Consider the following 26,335-nt stretch of genomic DNA (forward strand, 5'->3'; position numbering starts at 1 on the left):
TAATTTGCGTTGGTGGTCTTTCTCCTTACATCTGTGAGATTAACTATAATTTACAAGCAAGGTAGTGGTGGTGCCTGCTTTTAATACCAGTACTCGCAAGGCCAAGACAGGTGGTTCTCTGGGAGTTCAAAGCCAGCCTAGTCTACAAGAGCTAATTCCAGGACAAGTTGCAAAGCTAGAGAGAAACCCTATCTCGAAAATCCAAAAAACAAACAAACAAGAAAACCAATATCATTTACAAAACTACCATGTACCCGTATAACAATATAATTTACAGAAATGTACGTGGCTTGTTTATTTATCTTCTCCAGTTATATTTAACAGTCGAGAACAATGTCCTGTGTCGTGGCTCAAACCATTCAGCACGTGGGGAGACAGAGGCAGGATCATCATCATATATTTAAGACCAGCCTAGGTTATATATGAGGAAATCCCTAGGTTTTTGATTGTTTTGGCGTGTGTGCGTGCGTGCTTGCGTGAGTGTGTGTGTGTGTGCGCGTGTTTCACTGGAGGTTAAACCTAGAGTTTAGCGAATACCCAGCAAATGCTCTATCACTGAACAATATACCTGTGGAATTTTCTGTTAATCAGTGCAAGATTGGAGGTTTCTGGGATACCATTTTATATAAATATATATATATATATATATAAATGGGGAAGATATATATATATATATATATATATATGATTCCATTTTAGGATTCCAGATCCAGGGCTTGTGTATCAGGTTGTTCTTTTTGTTTGTTTGTTTTTGTTTTTTTCGAGACAGGGTTTCTCTGTGGCTTTGGAGCCTGTCCTGGAACTAGCTCTTGTAAACCAGGCTGGTCTCGAACTCACAGAGATCAGCCTGCCTCTGCCTCCCGAGTGCTGGGATTAAAGGCGTGCGCCACCATCGCCCGGCTCAGGTTGTCCATTTTTATAACTATTACCAATTATCATTTACTAGGGGAAGGGGGGGCGACTCAGTTCCTAAGGTGCCTGAGGACCCAAGTCGGATTCCTAAAACCCACATAAAAGTGTGTCGCGTACTCTTGGAATCCTAGCCCTAAATAGGAGGAAACAGGCGATCCCTGGGGCTCCCTGGCCAGTCTAGCCTAACCAGGGAGCCTTGGGTCCTCTCGGTCTCTGTAAAAAGCGGTAGGCTCCCAAGTCCCCAAGAGATGACGCAGTATTGGTGCGCCACGCATACCGGGGCGGAGCTTGGTTGAGCTAGTTGAGAGGGGTGGGTGTTGCAGGCGGGAGCCGCTTTTGCTTAGTGCTTTTGTCGCCCCAGACCGTTCTGGCGCTCACTGCCAGTGTCGGTGTCCTGTGTTCACGGACCACGATCGTATAGTTCAGGGTCCTGTTCGCTTCCTGCACGGCTCCAGCCTCGGTGTCGCCTCAGCAGCCGGCGTCGTCACTGGCGCCGCCGCCTGAGTGGCAGGCCGCCGCGGACTGCGGAGCCCATGAAGGCGCGGGCTCCGCCGCCGCAGTTGCGGCGCTGCCGGTGTTTTGGAGCGACCCGAACCTGTCCGGGCATGACGGCGGCATGAGCACGGACGGGGAGTCGCCGGAGGAACCGGGGTGGAAGGCGACGGCCTCACCCAAGGCGGCAGCCATGCCTGAGAAGCGCGGGAGCGCTCAGGCCGCGAGTGGCAGCTGGGTAAGTTTTGACTGGGCTCGGGCCGGGGCTCTGGAACTTTGGCCTTTTCTAGGAGAGCCAGGTTCACTGAAAAGCTGCCTTTCCTAGGTAACTCCTCCCCAGACGAAGCTCTGGGATATTTTGTTATTGATTCAAGAACCACTAGACATGGGACAGTAAATATAAGTAATTTTGGTATCTCAGAGTTCTCCATTCTGTGTCACTTGACAGTCTTCTGGATGCAGATTTTGTACAAAGCAACCTAGACACATGGATAGGGAGTTTTTAAAACCATTATTTGGTCCAGTCTTCCTAATAGCCTACAGGGATGCTGGAGGTAGAAGTGGGAGGCACCTTTCTGATCCTTCCTCCTCCTTTGGACTGCAGAACAGAGTGTGGTCCGCTGAGAGGAAGCTGATGGTCTCTGCAACCCAAGGAGTAAATTCAGCCTAATCTCTAGCGATTCTTGAGATGACTTTGACAACAGCATAGGAAAGCTTATTTTCATTGGCCTGCATTCACAGTACGGGCCTTAATCAGTGCCACCTTGGTTTTCTCTGGTGGGAAACTGGGCAAAGAAATGTCATTTTTTTCAGTCAGTCCTAAATATAAAAAGGGATTTTTGGGGAAAGATCTACTTAGGACCTAAAACATAAAAAAGTGTTGCAGCGAGTTGAGTACAAACTCTTGTTATCGTGTAAAGTTTGTTCAATGAAAAATGGGGTTTTTAAGGAAGATACATGCAGTCAATATTGTCAGTTCTTTAAGTTTTTAAGCTTGCATGTCTATTTTTTGTTAAAGAATACTAAGTGGTTACAAGTGCATATTTGATTATATGAATTCTCTTTTGGTAGAGTTTGGAAGATGGAGAATTAGGAGCAGTATGTGAAATGAAATTTTAGGCCAAAATTCATACATGCAAAAATACTGAGGAAAAACACAACTGTGTAGTATTTACTAATGACTTACAAGTCTTCAAGGTACAGGTTTTATAATTTTATTCTGTCTGCAATCTTGTGATTCATATCTTTAATGTTTTAGACCTAGACCAGAGCTGGTTTCTAGTCCTAATTCTACAGAGTGTTGCCACTCAGTGCCTAATTTGTAAAATCATCATGTATTGAAGAAGCATGGAGGGATCATTTCTTTCTTTTCAAAGCTCAGGCTTTTCTAATGTAGAAAGCTTACCTGGTGGGGTGAGTTTTACAAAATTGGTATTTCTCATTACGTAGGTAATACTTCTTCCTACCCTTTAAATGAAACTAAATCACCAGTTTCCCTTTCTGTCTTCCACCAGTGGATGAACAGTAATTACTAACTAGTGGCCAATTCAGTAGCCTAAGAAGTATCTTCCTTCATCTCTTCCCATATTTACAACATTGCGGCTATGCAAATTTTAGCTTCTTGTTCTTGCTTTTATATCTCTAGGGTTCAGTTCCCTAGTATTTCTTGCTCTTACTGCTTGACACTCATGTTATTAGCAATCTGTATCCCTTTGGCGTAGAGAATAAGAAGTAAACTGCTGAGTGGAGGCATCTTAGTATAGTAATTAGGTGACCATGCTTGGAATTCTAGTTTCTGTTCTTATTACCTATGTCACTTTGGGTGAGTTACATAACCTCTCCTAATAGTGTGTTCCTCATAGGTTGTAAGAGATGCTGCAACCTAGTACCTGGTAAAGCCTGAATAAATATTCCAGGGTAATCTTAGTATTTCTTACATGTGTAAATGTTTTTTAAGTTTATGATGTATTTGTATGTTTATGTGTGTGTACATGCGTGCTAGCCAGGAGCTTTTATGGGATATTTACTCAAAGAAACCTAGACTGTATTTATTCCTTAACCTTTCTTTGAATCCTAATGCTTATCCTATTTTTGGCAAAGGTAAATTTCTCCCAATCGTTCCTCATTTCTGGGTACAGTCATTATTGATCAATGAGAATACCGTTTTTCTTGGTTTTTTGTTTGTTCATTTGTTTGTTTTCCTATAATTAATGAGATGACTAGCATGTGCAGGGCCTAAGGAAGGATGTAAAAACAATGAACTTTTAGCTGTAGCTGTATATGTCATATGCCAGTACCCCAAATTATGCATTTTTAGTTTTGTAGTTTCTTTCCAGTATTGCTTTCCAGTACTGTGACTTAAGCATTCATGGAATCAGGCATTGTCTTCCATGAGATCCTTTGTCTAAAAGAGAATTGTGCCTGTCAATTAAGCTCACATCTTATTATTCTTTCTGTCCTTCCTTCCTATGAATTCACACACAATTTGAGGTGTTTTGTCAAAACTATTTTAATTATTGAATATAGATTTTTCTATTTTATAATTTTTATCACCAAGTAGAAGTTGTTTTGTAGTCATTTAATCTTTTTAATTATTTTATATCTATGAGTGTTTTGCTGCATGTATGTAGGTAGGTAGGTAGGTAGGTAGGTAGGTACCAAATGCATGCCTGGTGCCTGCAGAGGTAGAAAAAGGCATTGGGTTCCTGGGAACTGTAGATATGGATGGTTGTGCACCATTGTGAATATGGGGACCAGACTGGGATCTTCTGGAAGATCATCAATTGCTCTGAACAGCTTGAGCCATCTCTCCAGCCCATTTTACAGTCATTTATTCATGGGCATCTGATGACAATTAATGATTTATTGCAAAGGAAATATACTGTTAAGTGTAATATTTCAAGATATTCATAGAATGATCTCTAAGAAATCAATACTTGGATTTCAGTAAAGAGCACTGATAAGGAGATTCAGAAATCAGTAATATTCTGGGCACAATTGTTGTCTCTTAAGATGGCTTAGTAGGTAAGAGTATTTGCTGCCCAAGCATGCAGACCTGAGTTTATGTTCTTAACACTCACGTTTGCATTTGGGTTTTCCCATCTGCAAAATTTAGGCAATTGCTTCCATCTCAAAAGGATAAAATAATTGTGTATATTACGTGATTTAGTTAGGGCCAGGTCTGTCTGTTACTACTATTGTTATAGGGTAATTTTTGCTTGGATTTTGTTCAGTGCCCTTCCTAATACTACCCCTAGTCTATATTTCTTGTACTTCAGTGAATATGTTTACTTGTGTAACTTTACATTCCAGGAAGTGAGAGCTGGAATCGTTTCTTCCTTTGTGCACCACTGTCCCCCTGCATCTTGCTAATGCTAGTAGACCTCAGCAAATAGGTGTTGAATTAGTTACTTGCAGGTGACTACTTTTACTGTTAATGAAAGTTGGTAGAGAGGGGAGTATTGCCAAAAGTAATTCTTAATTGCTTAAGTTTTTGATTGGTGAGGAACGGTTGGTTTGAAAAGTTGTGAAGAATGATTGCAAGTATTTAATAAATGCATAGTCTATCCAACTTAATAAGTACATCTAACCTAATTAAATGCTGAGAATATGTTTGTAGAAAATATAATTAATCTGGACAGACAGCCAGTAAAATTTCTTTTCCTTCTTATGTTTCTGTGATTCTTATGGTAGTTTTTTTTAAACTGTGGAGTACCTATTTTCTGTTAGAATATACTTATACATTTTTTAACGTTAGAAGTACAATATCAGTACTATATCACAGTTCTGGGATTTTTTTCTGACCTCCAAAATGTCCTTTCTTCCTTCTTTTTATTTGGAAACCTGAAGTTCAAAACTTTGGTGACTGCCAACAAAATGTTGCAATTTTGGACAAAGCCAAGGAATGTCAGCAGTTTTCCAAACCTAATCTGCTTGAAATGTATGCTTTGCAGAGGCCATATGCATTAGTTGAATTGTTATACATGAAATATATAGCATAAAAAATAAGAATGACCGTATGTCAATAGGTCAATTAAAGATACAAATATTAATGCAGAATAGAGAAAGGAGATTCATTTGCTGTGGCTGGGTTGGTGTGTTGTGGATGTGACTCAGTTTATAAAGTGCCAACCTGGCATACCAGAAGACATGGGTTCAATGTTGAAATAGGGTAATGGAAACATTCAGGTCTATAATGTAATATCGGCCACTCCAGATGTTAAAACTAGAGGAACAAGGTTTCAAACTCATTTTTGGTCAGCTTAAGGCCTATCTGTACTTATATGAGGCCCTGTTTCAGAATAGCAAAAGAATACTTAAATCATTGTGGCTACATTAGAAGGAAGAGCAGACAAAAAGGTCTTGTGACAGACTCTTTTACTTTTTTCATTTCCTGATATGAGATTTCAGTTTAAATAGAAGACAAACACTATCTACAAACAAGCAGTCCTGGTTAAAGTATAGTCTTGCCTCTCACTGTTCCATTGTTGTCTAGTTTCCAGTATTCCTACAAGGTATTCTGACAGGGGCAGAACAGGTCTGGGAGAAACTTCCACGATGAGTGACTCGGCTATGTGTTCCAGTTAGGGTTTCTGCTGTTGTGATAAATACTACCACAACAACGACAATAAAAACAACTTGGGAAGTGTCTTAGTTTTCTATTGCAGTACCAGAGCACCATGACCAAGGCAACTTATAAAATAAAATGTTTTAATTTGTCTGATGGCCAATAAGTAGAATGAAGGCATGATGACAGGAACTGCTGAAAAGCCTACATCTCAATCCAAAAGCAGGAGGCTGAGAGAGCACCGCTGGAAGTGGCATGGAATTTTGAAATATCAAAAACTTCCCCCAGTGACATATCTTCTCTAACAAGGGCATTACCTCCTAATCCCTTCCCAAACAGTTCCACCAACTGGGGACCCAGTTTTCAAATATATGACCCTATGGGGTCATTCTCATTCAAATCACCACAAGATTTGTACATTTCAATCACATCCCATCATTTGGGAAGGCAGAAACTTCAGCAGGTCATAAATCTGTTCTCAAAAACTGAGGTGCTGACTTTGAGGAATACTGCCTACTGGAATGCCTTCTAAGCTTGAATTTTTATGTGGCCCCATCCATACAGTAGTGTGGCCTGTTATGTCAGTCATTAATCAGAAAATGCTCTGTAATTTTGGAGACATTTTCTCTACTGAGATTCCCTCTTCCCAGATGACCCTAGCTTCTGTCAAGTTTGTAAAGAAACAGCATGTTATGGTAATTGATTTACCCATTCCACCTCCAACCAGATGGTGTGTTAACATGAATTTCTGCTTTGAGTGAAACATTGCTTATACTCAAGCTTAATATAGGTGGAAAGTAAGTCAGATTCTTGAAATGTCCTCTTCTTAGGTTGCCCTTCTGTAGACTTGGAGAATTTGTACTAATAATACTTATGGCATTGGCTGGGATCTTGAAAAACACAGGACTTTTTAGCAACACCTGCATGAAAATAAGGAGGTACAAATGGAATACTCTCATTCCTTCTATAAACCTTCATTCTTTTCTCTGTGTTCTAGTTTTACGTTATCACTAAATATTCTTTGAAACTGTTGGTATCACATCTTGCAGGTGCTTCCCAGTTCTGCTGAGAACTCTTAGACACTCAATAACATCTTTCCCAGATTATCCCACCTTTTTTTTTTTTAATGGAATAACTGTATTTGGAGAACCCTGAACTGGGTAATTCTCTTTCACATTAATAGTGGCTAGGGGATATTTCCTTAAGAATGATGCAACCCTACCACCTTAAGGGAATAACCATCCTGTATCACCAGAATCAGGCCTAGGACCAGTGCCACCTAAATTTTAAAGGAAATATTGTGCATACTCAAAGCCCTCAGTTTTCTCACTCCTCCCCTCTCTTCTTTTGCTGAGAAGGCACTCCAAGATATAATTTTAAGGCCTAAGTGACAACAGGAAGGTCCGTCTTCTCTGATGGCCTGAGCCCCGAACAGCTACACAAAGATGTATTTATTGAAAGTTACACAAAATATTTTCTCATAACAATGTCCCTAATCTAATTTGCATGTCTTACTGAAGGAAAGCATCACTTGCCCTCATGACTCTAGTCCTTTATTATATATCATTTGCAATACACAATAATACAAGAGCCTGGGGTGTATCTGGGTGGGGCATCTTGTGACCAAAATCAAGGTCACAATCACTGTTTTCCACAAAGATTCTTCAAGGTCAAGTTATTTCTTAAAAAAATAGTTGTATATTCTAATATCTAGCCAGCTACAGTGACTCTGCTAAATTACAACAGAATTTAGTTATTTGATTTATATTGTGATATTAATATGTCACCTTGGGGATTAATAGGAAAGGAACAGTTCTAATTGAAAAGTGCTGTATTTCTGTGTCAGGTTGATAAGGGGTCAGTTGTATTGGCTAGTTTTATGTCAATTTGACACACGCTAGAGTCATTAGAGAGGAGGGAACCTCAAATTACAAAATGCCTCCATAAGATTAGGCTGTGGGAAAGCTTGTAGAACATTCTTAATTAGGGATTGACTGGGGACGGCCCAGTGCCTTGCGAGTGGTGCCATCCCTCAGCTAGTGGTTCTAGGTTCTGTAAGAAAGCAGGCTAAGCAAGCGATGAGGGGCAAGCCAGTAAGCAGCACCCCTCCATGGCCTTTGCATTGTCTCCTGCCTCCAAGTTCTTGACCTGATTGAGTTCCTGCACTGACTTTCTCTGATGATGAACAGAGTTGGAAAGGGTATAGGAGTTTGGGGTGGATCTGGAAAGAGGGAGTGAATATGATCAAAATACAATGTAAGCATGAATAAAATTCTCAAAATTAACAGATATTATTTTAAGAATGCAAAACAAAAAATGCTAAAAAAAAGAAAAATACATGCTTTTAGGGGAAATGTTTGTTAATTTAAATAATTTCTAATTAATATTTTAATATACAATGGTAGTAAAGAATAGGGTAGGTTTTTTTATTTTTCAAAGTATTAAAAAGAGCATGATGGATATAGACTTTATTATGTATCTGCAAGTTTGGGATTTTGTTTTTGTTGTTTGAGACACAGTTGTGTAGCCTAGGCTGGCCTCATACTCAACAATCCTACTGTCTTAGCTTCCCAGTTGCTTAGATTATAGGTATTCAACGCTACAGTGTGTCTGTTTTTATATTCAGTCAGCATTGCATCAACATACCTGTATTCTAACAGTTTTCATTAAGTAGAATCCCAGGTTGAGAGGAAAATATTCCACTGAAGCTGTATATGAGAGCTGGGAAGGATAGTAGCACCCCAACACACACCCCTCATCTTCTTGTTCAGGATCCTTTCAAGGATTTTTAAGCCAAACATTTTCAAACAGTAACACAGGTCTCTCAGAAGTTCAGTGAGCTCTGTGGCACTGGACAGTTAGTTGTTAGTGAACATCCTATGTACATTGGTATTTTACCTCCTAGTATGTCTGTGTGAAGGAGTCAGATATTCTGGAACTGGAGTTAGAGACAGATATAAGGGTACTGGGAATTGAACCTGGGTCTTCTGGAAGAGCAACAAGTGCTCTTAACCACTCATCCTTTTCTCCAGCCCCGTTAGTTAATATCTTGACCTGGTCTCCATCCAAAACCAGTAGTGCAACAGGCTTAAGGGTTATAGGAAGTGTCAAGTTATTCACACGACTTTAGGCAAATTTGTAACTGAGTTGCTATGACAGTGTCTTTCTGTAAATCTGGAGTTAAAATAACTACATATTTAGAATTTTTTATTTATCAGTTGTATGATGATCATCCAGCTAAGTGGCTGACATTAATATACACTATAACTTCACAGGTCCCTTATTAAATGCTGCTTCTAAAGCTGATTTATCTATCCATTCCATAGAAAAAGCCAGTTGTTCCACTCTCGGACACAGAGGTACAAACCAAAGGCCTCAGGATACTTTGGTGCTTATTGTTTTTTAGAGGAAAAGAATTTTTTTTATTCCTGTACAGATTCTTATCTGAATACTCATATTATCCAAAGACCAAGTAGTACTAAAATTACAGTCAATGTGTGCATATACAGATAGTTTTACTAAGAATTATCTCCAACTAGGATTGAACTTCATTGCCCAAGGTATGGTTAAATTTGAATACCAAGATGGTTGTTTCAGAACTAGGGTACATGCTCTACATTCCCATTCATAACACTAATATTTGTTGAATAGTTGTCATATCCAAAGGAAACTCCATTTCCCCAAATTCTGGTGGTTAGCAAAAGATACCATTCCTCAGAAACTTGTGCAGCTGGTTCGGTTCCCCCATTTCCCTTATCATTGGCAGAAGGGGCAAATGGCTATCTTTAGTGCCTGTTAGCAGACCAGAGCACATGCTGGCCATCTTAGTGTTGTACTGCTGTGAAGAGAAACTGTGACCACAACAACTCTTATGAAAGAAAGCATTTAGTTGGACTAACCTTTATTTCAGAATGTTAGTTCATTATCATGGCAGGGAACATGGCAGCATTCAGGCATAAATGGTACTGGAGAAGTAGCCTTGAGTTCTACGTCTGGATCAGCAGTCAGCAGGGAGAGCCACTGGACATGGCTTGGGCTTTTGAAACATCAAAGCCCATCACCAGGGATACACTTCCTCTAACAAGTTCATACGTAGTCCAACAAGGCCACACCTCCTAATCCTTCTCCAGTAGCCTCACCCTGATGAATAAGTATTTAAATATATAAGTCTATGGGGGCCATCCTTATTCAAACCACCACATTGGCCCCCAGGTCCTCTCTGTATTACAAGTACCTGATGAGCATTTCAAAGTTCATGCTAGCTTCCTAGTTCTTCTCATCTCCCTAGCCCTAAACTCCTTTCAGCTCTGGAGCTTCCCTACCTCAACTACTCATTTTTCCTTATAACCCTGGTGATTTTAGCTATGTCCTCTCTCAGGTTTGGTCTCTCACTCTTTGTCTTCTTTTGGATCTCTCTCTATAACCTTCTCTCTGTGTCTGCCTCTTCCCCTTTCCCTCCTGCTCTGTTTCTGCTTCTTTCATGGCTAGGTTCAGTCTTTTAGCCTTGTTCAGTCTCCTTCTATTTCTGCTCTGGATTCTTCAGATGCCTCTGGCTATTCTCTCTCATCTATAATTAAAAACCCTTCCCCTAAACTATATCATGAACTAGTCATGGCTCCAGTTTATACAATACTGACCTTTACAGAGTAGCTGCTTGGGCTGGATCAGAGAACATAACAGAGAGAATACTTTACTTTTTGAGGGTATTTCCATTCCACAGAGTTAGATGATAAAGAGAAACAAGTCATAAATTTACCAGAAACCCTTTAGAAAACAACAGTGTAAAGAGAGACCAGGGATAAGAAGTTGAAAAGGAAGCACTAGGAAGCCTAATGTGCTCAAAGAGTAAAAGTGAAAAATTAGTATCCTTAAGGAAAGGCCTCCTGCTGTGTTCAGATCTATGGGAAGGGTGCCCTGTGAGCAACCCCACCCACCCCCGCCCCCAATATCTGCAGTATTTTCTCAGCTAAGCTTCCAATTCTTGAAAGGAAAAAAAAAAAACATAGGGCAGTGGTTCTCAAACCTTCCTAATGCTGCCACAGTTCCCAACCATAAAATTACTTTTTTTTAACTTTTTTTTTATTGAGAAAAGAAAAAAAAAACATTTCCTCCTCCTCCCAGCCTCCCATTTCCCTCCCCCTCCTCCCATCCTTCTCCCCCTCCCTCCACTCCTCTCCCCCTCCCTCTCCAGCCCAAAGAGCAGTCAGATTTCCCTGCCCTGTGGTAAGTCCCAGGTCCTCCCCCCTCCGTGCATTTCTAGGAAGGTGAACATCCAAACTGGCTAGGCTCCCACAAAGCCAGCACATTACGTAGGTTCAAAACCCCGTGCCATTGTCCTTGGGTTCTCATCAGCCCTCATTGTTCGCCATGCTCAGAGAGTCCAGGTTTATCCCATGCTTTTTCAGTCACAGTCCAGCTGGCCTTGGTGAGCTCCCAATAGATCAGCTCCACTGTCTCAGTGGGTGGGTGCTCCCCTCGTGGTCCCGACTTCTTTGCTCATGTTCTCCCTCCTTCTGCTCCTCATTGGGACCTTGGGAGCTCAGTCCAGTGCTCCAGTGTGGGTCTCTGTCTCTGTCTCCATCCATCACCAGATGAAGGTTCTATGATGATATGCAAGATATTCGTCAGTATTGCTCTAGGATAGGGTCATTTCAGGTTCCCCATCCTCAGCTGCCCAAGGAACTAACTGGGGACCTCGGCTTGGGCATCTGGGAGCCACTCTAGGTTCAAGTCTCTTGCCAACCCTAAGGTGGCTCCCTTAACTAAGAACCGTGCTTCCCTGCTCCCCCATCCAACCTTCCTTCATCCCAATCCTCCCCCTTCCCCAAGCTCCCCCAATTCTCCCCCTCTCCCCCCCCTCTCTCCCCATCTCCCCTTACCCCCATCCCACCCCACCCCCAAGATCTCAATTTTCTCCCCGGCAATTTTGTCTACTTCCCATAGCCAAGAGGACAACTATATGCTTTTCCTTTGGTTCACCTTCTTACTTAGCTTCTTTGGGATCACCAAGTGTAGACTCCGTGACCCTTGTTTATGGCTAGAAACCAATTATGAGTGAGTACATCCCATGTTCATCTTTTTGGGTCTGGGATACCTCACTCAGGATAGTGTTTTCTATTTCCATCCATTTGCATGCAAAATTTGAGAAGTCATTGTTTTTTAACGCAGCATAGTACTCTAATGTGTAGATATTCCACACTTTCTTCATCCATTCTTCCATTGAAGGGCATCTAGGTTGTTTCCAGGTTCTGGCTATTACAAATAATACTGCTATGAACATAGTTGAACAAATGCTCATGTCATGTGATAGGGCATCTCTTGGATACCCATAAAATTACTTTTATTGCTTCATAACTAATTTTGCTACTGTTCTGAATCATAATGTAAGTATCTGTGTTTTCTGATGGTCTTAGGCAACTCCTGTATAAAGGTCATTCGTGACATACTGGGTTGAGAACTGCTGCTGCCCTAAGGAGTTTTTTTTATTGTTGTTTTTGCTTGTTTGTTCGTTTGTTTTTGTTTTTGCTCCCAGAAAGCGATTGTTTCTATTCATAAAACCTGCAGCTAATGTAGTCAAAAGAGAAAAGGATTCATTCCAAACTGTCTGTAGAATTAGCAGGAATTTAGCAGTGTAAGCCACACTGTGCTGTCTTTGGAGGTATGAAAGATACCAGAGTGAGGTTGTCCTGGGTTCTTCCCCCATGATCAGAGAGCTACTGAGGCCAGGCAGTGTGCGGCAGTGTTGCAGTTGCTGCAAGAAGTCCTTAAGAGGCCACTGAGTAAAACTGTATAGGAGACCTGGGCTGCAGTGGAGACTGAGATGTTGGAGATGCTAGAGCCTTAAGACATCTGCCAAGAGGAGTCACGTAGCTGGAGTTGAGCCAGCCGTAGATAAAAGATTGCAGGTAGAAAGGTTGGAGGGACTGAGCCATCTAAACTCCTTGAAACTAAAGCATGAGATAAAGGATATGGAGCTACAGGATGTGGTATTTGCTCTGCTAGATTTGGATCTCGCTTTTTTCTCTCTTTTGGGAGGAATTGTGTATTCTGTGCCATTGTATGTTAGAAGTATGTAATTTGCCTTTTGTTTTTGCAGAGGTCATAGTTAAGAAATTGTCTTGGGTATTAAAAGGGACCTTAAATTTTTTTATTCTTGTTGTTTTTTTTTTTTTCAACTCTGTGTTGCCCTGGCTGTCTTAGAACTTTCCTGTCAGACAGAGATCTATCTGCCTCTGCCCTCTCAGAGGTGGGATTACAGTTGTATTCTCTATACTTGGCTTTGACTTTAGACTTTTACATGGTGTTGAAACTTTTAAAGAGCACCAGACTTTTGCAATTGAACGAAGTATGTTTTACATTATGATAATGGCTATGAACCAACCTGTGGGACTGCCAGAGCGTGGAATAGTTTTGAATGCAAAGTGTCTAGGTAGTCTCTCTGCAGTCTGTCAGCCATCTGCCCCAGCTGCCTTACCCTTCTGCCATTATAGACTCTCTTTCTGCAACTATAAGCCAAAGTAAATTCTTTCATAAGTTGCTTTTGGTGGTGGTTTTTATTACAGTGATTAAAAATAATTAATACATAGCTGTATCCCTACTTCCTAAAGTATGATTTTATCTTGAATGATATAGGTAGTCCAAAATTTGTATATTTCCCCATGCCATTTCATGATAATATCTTAAGTCTGTTTACTATTGTTTTTAACAGAATTTTTTTCCCTGCTTTCAGTTACAAGGCTTTGGCCAGCCAAGTGTTTACCATGCTGCTCTTGTCATCTTCTTTGAATTCTTTGCATGGGGCCTGTTGACAACTCCAATGTTGACTGTAAGTATCACTGGACCGTGTCTTTCATCTTTAGACATGTTGTATACGAAATATGAGGCATTTTTAAAATTGTCTTTATTCAGATGTTAGTGGCCTTTGAATTAAGGACCCAATAAATAGAAGATTGGTAAGTACTTCTTAATGTACTTTTTAATGATGAATGTAAAAATGATCATGTGCCAGGTTTTAATAACTTCTCTGTAGCAATTTCTTTTTTAAAATTTTATGTACATGACACTTTTGCCTGCATGTATATCTCTGGTGATTGAAAAGAAAATGGCCCCCAAAGGGAGTGGCATTATTAGGAACTGTGGCCTTGTTGGAAAAGATGTGGTCTCGTTAGAAGAAGTATATCATTGTGGAGGCAGACTTTGAGGTCTCATACATGCTCAAGGTACCTCCCAGTGTCTTAGACCACTTCCTGTTGCCTACAAGATATAGGACTCTTAGCTACTTCTCTAACACTATATCTACCTGTATGCCACCATGTCCCACCATGATGATAATGGACTGAACTTCTGAACTGTAAGTGAGCCACCCTAATTAAATATTTTCCTTAATAAGAGTTGCTGTGATCATGGTGTCTCTTCACAGAAATAGAAACTCTAACTAGGACAGTATCTATATACTTCTTGCTTGCTTGCTTGCTTGCTTGCTTGCTTGCTTTTGGAGATATACCTGGTGTGAGAGACATCACATCCCCTGAAAGTTGTGTTACAGATGGTTGTGAGCTACCAGGTGAGTAGTCAGAATTAAACCTGTGTTCTATGGCGTGCAGCCAGTGCTCTTAACTGCTGAACCATCTCTCCAGTCCCATATATTCTTAACAGGAACTAAGATGTTTGATGTATGCGTGTACTTAAACATGTACCAAAAAAAAAAGATGGGGGTGGTGATGGTACATATTTTAAGAATTATTTAACACTTAGGAAAGTTTTGAATGTCTTTGAAATTAAGTTTCAGTTGTCTTTACTTGTTTTTAAAAATCACTAATAGACAAGTGCAATGGCACATGCCTTTATTTCCAGCATTGGGGAGGTAGAGATATGTTGGCTCTTAAGTTTGAGGCTAGCCTGGTCTACAGAATGAGTTCTAGGATACCCAGGGCTGCACAGAGAAATACTGTCTTTAAAAAAATTTAAAAAAGGAGCAACAACAAATCACTAGTAGTTGTCTCTTCTCAGTCATTATTTGCCATACCAAAAAGCTCCTTTTCATATGTGCAATTTATGTCTCAGTTAAATCTTGAAAATACTGAGGTTTGCAGGGTGGCCTTTAGCCAGTTATTCTTATAGAAGACTTTATACCTTGTTGGGTATAAAAATCTTGGTTGATAGTTACATCCAAGGCTTGAAACACATCATTCTGTTCTTTCCTGAGTTTGTAAAGAAAAACAAAACTTACATCACTCATCAACAACCCTTAATTTTTAATGTTATTTATTTCTTTTGTATTTTGAACATCTTGACTATGATATGTCTTATCAATTTAGGCTTCCATTTCTTTCTCTAGGTTTGGGACATAGTTTCCTCTTCATCCCCATTGATTTTTCACCTTTGGTCTCTTGAATATGTCTCAAACTTCAAAGTTTTGATCATACTTGTTGACTTTTTTATTTGTGCATATCTCTAAATATATTCTTGTCTCAGCCTTGTTTTCCATCCCTTAAATTTGTTTTTCTTCTTGGTCTTGTCTGTTTATGATGCTTTCCATTCTCTTTTGCTTTGTTTTGTTTTTGTTTTACTTAAGCAATTGATTTTTTTTTCTCATTTTCAGAATTTGTGTTTAATTCCATTTCAGAATCTGAACTTTCCTGCTGAATTACATTAATATTCTCGGGTAGATCATTCTGAATTGATTCTCTTCTTTTATTCATCTGCTTATTAGAGTCTTCTGTATGGTCACTGATCATTTGAAAAGGAAGAAGTTTTGGTTTTTTTATGGCATTTTTAGCTATCTTATTATCTTTTGTTTCCAATATGAGTTGTGAGCCTGTAGAGGGTTGGTTTTTTGTGTAATTTGCAGATCTGTTGGGAAGGAAGTATTCTTCAGGTTTTTCAGATTTATCTCTCCCTCCCCTTTCTCCACTCTTGTTGTTTGTTTGTTTTGTTTTTTTACATTAATCTTTCTGGTGTCGTCTTTTCATTTGGGTGTTTGTTTCCTATTGCTATTTCAGGAGAAACTGACTGCAATAACTTACACAATGACTTGACAACAGCCCTGGTGTTAACTTGTAGAAGAAACATCTGTGTACTTCTTTTGTGTTCCTTTAAAGTTAGAGAGGCAGCTGCACTTGGGTATTGGTTGATGAAACCATAGTTTATGTTTCTTTTTGTTTGTTTTTGGCATTTTTCCATAGCTACTGGGAAAGACAGACTAAGACTGAGTGGAAAAATTTATGGGGCTAGAGGTATAAGAAGTAGTATACAGAATATTGTATAGGAAGAACAGATGTAAAATCTTTTCCTAGCAAGATAAAAGTTAAAACACAAAGTATAAATGTGTGGATACACTGAAATAAGGGAAGAAATTAATTTAATAAAAATAAACAATAAAACAGTATTATGACCTCTCAGTATTTCTTCCCATTTTGGAAGATACTGTTTGTCTCTGGGGAAATGACTTTGGTCTCTATAATTCAAACAAGTTAAATCAGTAGAGTTTCTATTACAAGTCTACTTTCTGACAGAATTCACCAGTATGTGCTCATTCCTCACAACCCCCATCTGCAAATTATAACCTTCTCTCTAGTATTTTGGGAATTAGTACATGTGCAGGGCTTTCTGTGACTAAGGCTCTGGGAAGGGATTTATGGATTTTTTTCTCCAGCTGCCTGTGTTTACCTTTTACCTCCTACTTCTTACCCTTTTCCCTCTATCACACCCAAGTTTAATGGGACACTTTCCATAATCCTGTGTAGCTTCTCTATGTGAATGAGGGACTTGGGGAGAGGTAGACAGACTTCTTTTAGCTGCAGGCGCCTATATACCACACTTACATTACTCTCTCCAGTTGGCTGTGTACTACTGCCTCCCTCATATATCTTATCTAGTCTTTCTAATTTCCACTGTATCTTCCCTCTAATGTTCAAAGCTGATAATTTGTGTGTGTGGGGGGGTGGTGTGTTCTGGCAGACACTGAACAAGCCAGCTGAGAAGCCGCTCTGTAGCCTCTTGAGTTTTTGAGCAGTTATGCTGCTTAAATAAATTTGCTTAGAATGAATGTTTAAGTGTTAGAGGTACTGAGTTGCTAATATAGTTTATTGTTATTTAAGAAATGTAGTTGAGTAGTTGTGCTAATTTTTCTTGTGTTCTTCATTGTCGATAAAATTGCCTTAATATGTTCTCTTGTTTCCTGATTCCTACTGTTCATCCCACAGTGTGTTTTCCCTATTCTAACCCTATTCTATTTTTTGATTAAGGAGATTGATTCCTCTTTAAGAAAAACATTTTGCTTTTGGCAAATGTTCCGTTTGGCAAATATGTTGTTCACTTCTATCTTTATTTTTTTAGATGCTAATTTGGGGTTCTTTGATAAGAAGCTAAATTAGTTTTGTTGTTGTTGTTTGTTTTCTCTTTTTCTTTTTTTTCTCTGTATAACATCCCTGGCTCTCCTAGAACTCACTCTGTAGACCAGTCTGGCCTCATACTCACAGAGATCCACCTGCTTCTGCCTCCCAAGTGCTGGGATTAAAGGCGTGCACAATCGCTGCCCAGCTCAAAATTAGGGTTTGTTTAGTCACAGCCAGTGCTCATGTATCCTCTTTTACGTTTGTGTATGTCATCATTCTATTTATTCCTTGGCATCTTGAACCCATCACCTACAGTGATTTAACTATTAAGATGATAGCATATGTTTGCTTTCATTTTTAACCTTAATGTAACAAGTAGACAATACTTTTATTTTTAATAAGGCAAAAACAAAAAATCCAAACAAAAGCAGTGTTGGAATCATGATTTGGAAACTTAGAATACCATATACATATTAATATTTTGTCCATTTAACTCATTTTTTATCTGAGAATAATTTCATGGAGTGGAGAAAAGCATTTTATTTCTTGGTTCACAGTCTTCGAAAAATGTTACTTATGTAGTCATGGCTTAACTTACAGTTTTAATTAATTTATTTGATAATATAACTAAAGTTTGCATCACTGATGTCTTGTAGCCATAGCAGTTTTATGAAATTGCCCTCATACAGGTTGAGCCTACCTTGTAGTACTAGTAGTAGTATTAGCACATTAAAATGACCTATCCCTTATTTCCATGCTCTTTGAGGGCCTAATCTTGATTCAGTTTGATTAATCTGATTAAACTAATGCCCTAGGGTACATTTAAATCAACTGCTTAATTGAATAAACTAAATAGTCACAGAAACAAGAATTTCATTTCTTATAATTTATAGAAATTATTTTTCAAGCTGACTTTGAAACCTCAGTGGACACTTAAGAATAGAGTATTCCCTACTCATTTATCTTTTTCATGTGGTGGTTTGAAAAATCCAGACTGTTCTTTGACCACTTTCTTGTGGCATTCAATTCTCTCATCCTTTATTCTGAACTGACTTTCAAGATAATGTGCCCATTCATTCCTTCATTTGACTAACATACATTTTTCTCTTATCTGCCACTTGATCTTTTGACTAGCTGTCTTGTCTCTTTAATAAGTGTGTCTTTCCAGGAGTTACAATGGCTGGAATGAGGTACAACTGTTTACTAGATGTTTTGGTCACATTACATAGTCACATTGCTGGATAATTTACTCTTTATAAGGAAAAAAATAGTAAGCATTGTAACTAGAGAGTCACGTGTATACCATCTTGATTTCTAGAATCATGAGATGCTACAGATTGATTTGCTGGCTTTAGTAGATGTTCTTTTTGGATTTTGTAAAATTTATATATATATATATATATATATATATATATATATTGTAAAATATATATATATTTGTTGTTGTTCTTGATTTTAAAATAAAATTTATAGAATGGGCCTGTGCCGAGGACCCTGCAAGCCTCAGAGCCAGTGGGGAGATTATCCAAAAAAGGTGAAGAATGAAACTCCAGTCAGTACCAGCTTTGCAGGGCTGGCTCAAAATTTCCAGCCTGACTTTGTGGTTTATTTTTCTTACCCATTTAAGCATAGTAAAGATTTGGAAAAAGGTTTCTACATGACAGTTATTGCAACAAAGGCATAACTACAAAAAGCTCCCCCTAACAAAGTAGCAAAGTACCTGCGACCTTTAAAATAAAAATGTGTTCTTATTGGTTAATTAGCAGAACTTAAGGCTAGGACCTAGAGAGGAAGGATTTGTAATAAGTATAAAGATAGATTCTGTTGATGAAGAATGCAAAGTACATGGGACCTCTATCATGGGTTTTCTATGCACAAAGGGACAAAGCTCAGGATTAGGGCCTAAGCAATTCTCGGATTTGGAGGAAATTCAGATGGAGGCTGGCTCCTAATGGAACAACAAAAGATCACCAGGTTGACTTCACCCCAGCATTCCAGGTAACCAGGATACGTTCATTTCCTTCTATTGAAGAAAATAGGCCCCCATGACTGACAATCCTGGTTTCTCCAATGCTTACTCTAAGCTGTGCTTCCTACAGGCCCTTTTATGTAAATGATTAATTATTAAAGTCAGTAAGTACCACTCAGTATCTAATAAATATTACTAGTTAAATCTTTGTTTACTGTTGTGTAGCTGACAGTGTTCAAAGCACTAATCTAAATCAAACAGATACAGTGAGCTTTTCTTGGCATTTGTTTGTCTTACTAATAGTTTATTTAAATGAATGGCTACACATGTGTGTACAGTGTCAGTGGAGAACATAAGAGGGTGTAGGATACCCTGGATCTGGAGTTACAGGCAGTTGTGAACCCTATGATGTGAGTACTGAGAAGTGAACCCTGATTGGCCATAAGAACAGTGAGCATTCTTAACTGCTGAGCCGGCTCTCCAACTCTGTTTGTCATGTATTTCTAGATATGTAAACAAGGTTAATACTTTAGCAAAGGCAACAGCAGATTTCCAACTTTGTTAATCTATAATAAAATTATAAAAAGAAGTGACAAGAGAGTGTAAAATAACTATTAGTGAGTCATCTTGTCTTAAAGATTGGGATATATGCTTCATTATACTGCCTCTGGCATCAGTTACATCTGAAACAAAGCCGTTAATACAAATTATCATTCCCCATACTAGCATGATGTTTTGTATGCTTAGAATGACTTTTATAGTTGTGATTACTTGGTATAAAGCAGCTAAATGTTATGATTTTTAAACAGTATATTGTTAGTATTTTAATTTAATTGATGTTTAGTTGGATTTCCTCTGATTCTCTGTTCTGATGCTCTTTTTATTTTTCTTTTTGGATCTCTTTATTTTCTTCTGTATTTGATTTATAAAGACCTTTTTGTTTTGTGTGTCTTTGGTGCAGTTTTCCCATGTAGAGTATTTGTAATACACACTGATGGAAATATTCAGTCTGGTGGAGAAGAAACATTTTTACTTTAAGCCATTTTAGAAGTGAGGTAAATCTTTTCCTTTTTGTCAGTCTTTCTGGTACTGTTGTAGTAGGAGCGGCAGGGCTGCGTCCCTGGCACCCGGCCACCCGCACGGCTAGCTTTACCCGAAATAATTACACAGAAACTGTATTCTTTTAAACACCGCTTGGCCCATTATATCTAGCCTTTTCTTGGCTAACTCTCGCACCTGGACTAGCCCATTTCTTATAATCTGTGTAGCCCACGAGCTGGCTTACCAGGAATGATCTTAACCTGCATCTGCCTGGAGTGGGAGAATCATGGCGACCCCTTCACTCAGCTTCTTTCTCCCAACATTCTGTTCTGTTTTCTCCACCCACCTATGTTTTAACCTATGAGGGCCAAGCAGTTTCTTTATTGCTTAACCAATGAAATCAACAGATAGAAAGATGACCCTCCTCCATCAACAGCCTTTCTCAGTCTTTCTGCTGAATTTGATGTATCAGTTTATATTTATAAGTGAGAGTAGATGCAGTAGATGAGAAATTGAAAGAGATGTTTTCTGGGACTAGGCAAATAATATAAATGCATGAATTTGGCTGAGAGTGTGCTGGTGTTATAGTTCCAATGCCTGCTTCCTTGACAACCAGTCATCATGATCTTTTACTAGCCAATTAGCCATAGATAGTCTTTCAAGCTCCATGTTTTAAAGTCTATGGGTTGCTGTAAGAAGCTGGAGAACCACATGGGACATAGACACATTTATTAAGGAGGCGTATACTTACTTATTCATATGGGTGAGGCATTTGGGGAGGGTATATTCTTGCACATGCCCAATCTGCAGCATACAGTTTTAGCTGAAACTAAAGGATATTTTGAAAGTGTATTAGCATAGGAATCTCCCCTAATAGAAACAGGAACTCTTCATCTGGTTTAGAGATAAGCACTCTTCCATTTCCTCTAGAATACAGAAGGATTGTACAATGTAGATAAAGGGCATTATGCTGCTTTTAACAGCACTAAGTAATCTGAAGCACTGTTGGTTTGAATTACACCCCACTTAATTCTGTAAATGGTCCACTTTGAAGACTGTGCTTGTGATTGTTATCTTGTGACCAACTACAAAGGTTAGCAGCATTGACAATAATATATTGTCAAGAGTTTTTCTTTGTGACATATTTTAGTAATGCATTCTCTTATAGCTCTCTGTTTTTGTATGTGTGTATGTGTGTATCTTTTCATATAGGAGTTTTGGGAATCTGGAAAAGTAATTTATTGAAAGTTCTCTTTTAACATCATCTATTAATTTACTTCAACTGTTATTGGTAAAAATGAAATATAGTGCTCTGTGGGGGGGGTAGAGATTGATTGATGTATAGATGTATATTCCTTCCTAAGATTAATTCAAGGAGCTGGAGAGATAGCTCAGCAGTTATGGGCACTTGTTGCTCTTTCAAAAGACCTAGGTTTGACTTCCAGCACCCACACTGGAGCTTAGAACCGTCTGTAACTCCAGTCCTGGGTTATCAGATACCTTCGGCTTGGCTTTATGGACACCATGCTCTAAATATTTTATGACAAAAGCTCCTATGAGTGCTAGGGCTTATCTTGTCTAGTTCTTATTGTTAGTGTTTTATTATGTTACTGTCTTTTCATGGCTTCAAAGTGTTTTGTTTTATTTTGGTTTTGAGACAAGGTTTTCCTCTGTAGCTCTAACTGAAGTGGTTTATTCTTGTTGTTTAAGATTTCATAAACATTTTATAATTTTTAGAGTTCATCCTGTTTAGCCTTCCAGTAATAAGGGCAGGAATCTTTACTTTTAATTTATATTTGAATATGTCTTGATGTTTATTTGTTTTTATAGGTTTTACATGAAACATTTCCTCAACACACATTCCTCATGAATGGTCTCATTCAAGGTGTAAAGGTAAGAAAAAAATGTGTGAAATCATAGTGAATCAAAACCAGGAATCCCTATTAAGTCAGAAAAAAAATATAAAACACAAATACTTATAATGTATAAAATAATTTAACATTAAAAAGCCAAGTGAATACTCTAAATGACTTAGGTCATTTTTATCTATATATACATGGCAAATCTATAAATTCTTATATAAACCTTTAATTGCTCTGCCAGGCAACAGTTTTATTTAACCCTTCATGCTTATATAATATTTGTCTATGCATTATGCTTATGTCTTAAACAATATAATTCAGATTGTAATTATGCTTTAGTAATTTTAGCAATATTGATGAATACATATAGAAAGGAAGAATTATAAGTAATAAAGGGATCATACTTTAAATGTAACCTTTGCTTCTGTTTGTTCTTAGGGCCTGCTCTCTTTTCTGAGTGCTCCACTCATAGGAGCTCTCTCTGATGTGTGGGGCAGGAAGCCCTTTCTCCTTGGTACAGTCTTCTTTACCTGTTTTCCTATCCCACTGATGAGGATCAGCCCTTGGTGAGTAGCTGAACTCTTCACTATCATACTGGTCTGCTTTGAGTCTTATGTAAATAAAAATAGGTTGGCTACCACTCCTAATCCAAATATCCAAAATGTGAAATGATCTATAAACATGCCAAACTTTTTTGAGTACTGACATAACACAAATCTAATTGGTTCAAGTATATACAAACTTTACCTCATAATGATCAAATATAGAATAAAATAATGAAAAAGTATTTCAAATATTGAATAAAATGACTTTTAGACTGTGCATAAGGAGTATACAGAATATGAATAAATTCTACTTTACGCTTGGGTCCTATGCTTAAGATAACTCTTCATATATATGCACAATTCAAAAAGGAAAAAATCCAAAACACTTCAATCCCAATCATTTATGAACTCAACCATTACTTTGATCTGCAGAACACTCTTTAACCATTTCAAAGTAAACTCTACTTAGTTGAAGAAATTCAAGGTGGCTCTAAGAGAAGATATTGATGCTATGATGTCATAGGAAGTCAGTGCTGAAAGTGCCCTCACAGTTCTTGTCCTCACCTCTGTGCTGTGGTTGACTTTGCCAATGTATTTTTTTTTTTTTGTCATTTCATTGCACTGTGGCACTGAATAAAAATTGTGTAAGAATAAACAGGATTCACATTTTGCATACTCCATAAAGACCCTTAGCTTATTAGAATATATGATATGAATTTGAATTAATTTTTGCTCTTCAGTATGATGAATCCAGGTTTTTTTGTTTTGTTTTTGCTGTTTTTATTTTTTTCCTTTTTTTTAATTTTAGTGTTTTTAGTTCTAGACCTTGGGATAGTACCTTAACCAGTATTTCTGGTGTTGAGATGCTCTTGCTGTGTGAAAATACTTTTATTTGATTATAAGGAATTCTTGTTAAGTAAATTTTTTGGATACCATAATAATTTTATCTTCTACCAAGTAATCTTTTTTTTTGTAGAATACTAATGCACCATGCCTTTCTTTTTTATAAAAATTCCCTTTGCTAGTGTAATATTTATTTAAATCCTAAACATTTGATGGTTCTACTCTTATATATCCTATTCGTTTGTTGTAATATAAAATAGCCTTTTATCATAGTTGCTTGATTTTCTGAGTATATTAATGTCATCTGTAAATAATTTTACCTCATTCCTTCTAGCTTTATGCTCTTTACTGCCCTTTGAAACCTTAATAGCTAATGAATAGTATTTAATTAAAGTGATGATTGTGGTGTTTTCTTCTATTTTGTAAAGACTGTTATAATTTTTCTTCATTAGCATTTTCTTTTTTCCTTTTTTTCTAAAATCTAATGTGTATGAGTATTTTGCCTTTATGTATGTCTATGCACCATGTATGTATGTGGTGCCTACAGAATCAGAAGAGGGTGTTGGATTCCCTGGATTTGGAGTTAGACACAATTATGAGCAGCCATATGGGTACTGGGAATTGAGCCTGAGTCCTGGAAAAGCAGCCAGTGCTCTTAACCATTGAGCTATGTCTTTAGCATTTTGTTTCTATTTTATTCAAGGGTTTTCACTTTTAAAATAAAGACTTATTGATTAGATTCAGAATTTATTTATATCAAGAATTAGATATGAGATGTTATTAGATGGCTTTTAGCATAAATGGAGGGAGGGGTTTATTTTTTTTTGCTGCTTTTGTTTTGTTTTTGTCTCCTTAAAAACTGTTGTGGTGCCCATGAGATGGCTCAGTGAGTGAAAATACTTGATAAGTAAGCATGAGGACCTGTGTTCAGTCCCTGGTATCTATAGCTGAAGGAGAGAACCAACTCTTGTCTGACCTGCCCAAGACATGATGCCACACACATGGCTACTCTTTCATACATCATGTATATAGAGAGAGCTGCAATAATAGTAACAACAAAATTTGGATATTTTAAAGAACTATTTATAGATTAATTATGTTACTGTTAATTAGTAATTTTTTAATATTAAAATATCTTTATGTTATAAAATAAACTCTACTTTGTATTCTGTAATATTCTGGCTTTTGCTATTTTAACTTTTTTCAATGTATTTATGCATATTGTAGAAATTTTTGGTTTGAATTATGTTAACATTTTTTGTTGTACTGTTTTTGTATAGGTTGTTTTTTTGTGTATATCTATGTGAGGGGTTGGACCCCTTACAACTGGAGTTACAGTTGAGAGCTGCCATGTGGGTGCTGGGAATTTTACCTGGGTCATCTGAAAGACCAGCCACTCCTCTTAACTGCTGAGCCATCTCTCCAGCCCCATATAAAATTTTAAAAAGGAAATTTTAAGCTGGGCGGTGGTGGCGCACGCCTTTAATCCCAGCACTTGGGAGGCAGAGGCAGGCGGATCTCTGTGAGTTCGAGACCAGCCTGGTCTACAGAGCAGCAAATTCCAGGACAGGCTCCAAAGCCACAGAGAAACCCTGTCTCGAAAAAAAACCAAAAAAAAAACACTCCAGTTAATTTTATATTTATCTTTAAACATATATGCAAATATGGGAGTTTATTTTCATTAGTTTATAATAGTCACATGATATCTTTGCCTTTGATTATAAAACTTGAGTAATTAAAATAATCTTTCAGCTAACAGAAGATGATGTTCTTAATCATATTCTTTTTAAAACTATCTTTTTATAGGTGGTATTTTGGCATGATTTCTGTATCTGGAGTCTTCTCAGTTACTTTCTCTGTAATATTTGCCTATGTAGCTGACTTCACTCAAGAGCACGAAAGAAGTACTGCTTATGGATGGGTAAGATGGTGAACTTTTTGTTTGATTGTTTGTTTTGAAACAAAAACTTAAGTAGGCCAAGTTTACTTCAAACTTGGAATTTTCCTTTCATAATCTCTTGAGGGCTGGGGTTATATTTTTATATTGGCTAGTAATTTATTATATTGTGTAGCAATTTACCTGTCATAGGAATTTTTGTTATTTTGAGGTCTTAGGGCAGACTAGACTCAAACTCAGTATCTTAGGATCACCTTGAACTTCAGTTCCTCCTCCCTTCATTTCCAGAGTGCTAGGATTACAGGCATACACCATTATGTCCAGCTTGTAGACTTAAAAACTAGAGTAATTAATAGCATTCTGTTAAAAATTGACAAGAAATTGGTGTTTAAGATAACATCAGAAATAGATTTTAGAAATGTGAGAATCTCAACAATGTGTCTCAGGTACTCATTTGAGACATAACCTATAGAAAACAAAAGGTTGTTAATTTGGAAGATGGTGTTGAGTAAATATCAAAAGTTATGAGGAACTTATTTTTTGATATTTTGACATTAGACAGTCGCATTTTCTTAGTCATGATAATGATATTATAGTTATGTATGAGAAGAAAGAACTATTAAAAGATGACAGCAGAAGCATTTTGGGCCAGGGCAGTAGATCACATCTTTGCAAGTTAACTCCCCCCCTGCCACTTAAAAAAAAAAAAGACAGGGTTTGAGAGAGGATTTTGCCATGTAGCCTTGACTGCCAGGCTGGACTCTAACTCAGAGATCCACCCTCTGCAAAGTACTTTTAAATGGTTTAGAGATAAGATAGCATATACTCATATTGATGAGCAATTATAGACACATGTTCAGTATCTGGGATA

At 37.9% G+C, this 26,335-nt stretch overlaps 1 protein-coding gene across 1 annotated transcript in view; it reads left to right on the top strand.

Annotated features, from left to right (window-relative positions):
* Nucleotides 1–1,189: 1,189 nt before the first annotated feature.
* The window catches only part of LOC121453687 (hippocampus abundant transcript-like protein 1), a 40,595-nt gene continuing 15,449 nt past the window's right edge, over nt 1,190–26,335 (top strand). Inside the window, exons 1-5 of the mRNA XM_041660616.1 lie at nt 1,190–1,642; nt 13,701–13,796; nt 22,148–22,210; nt 22,618–22,745; nt 25,374–25,488. Of these exons, the coding sequence (XP_041516550.1) occupies nt 1,529–1,642; nt 13,701–13,796; nt 22,148–22,210; nt 22,618–22,745; nt 25,374–25,488 (516 nt within the window). The 5' untranslated portion in view covers nt 1,190–1,528. The remainder of the gene's footprint in view (nt 1,643–13,700; nt 13,797–22,147; nt 22,211–22,617; nt 22,746–25,373; nt 25,489–26,335) is intronic.

This window comes from Microtus oregoni, unplaced genomic scaffold (assembly GCF_018167655.1).
Source record: "Microtus oregoni isolate MIOR12 unplaced genomic scaffold, Mior012 000011F_ref0000422, whole genome shotgun sequence".
Lineage (NCBI taxonomy): Eukaryota > Metazoa > Chordata > Mammalia > Rodentia > Cricetidae > Microtus > Microtus oregoni.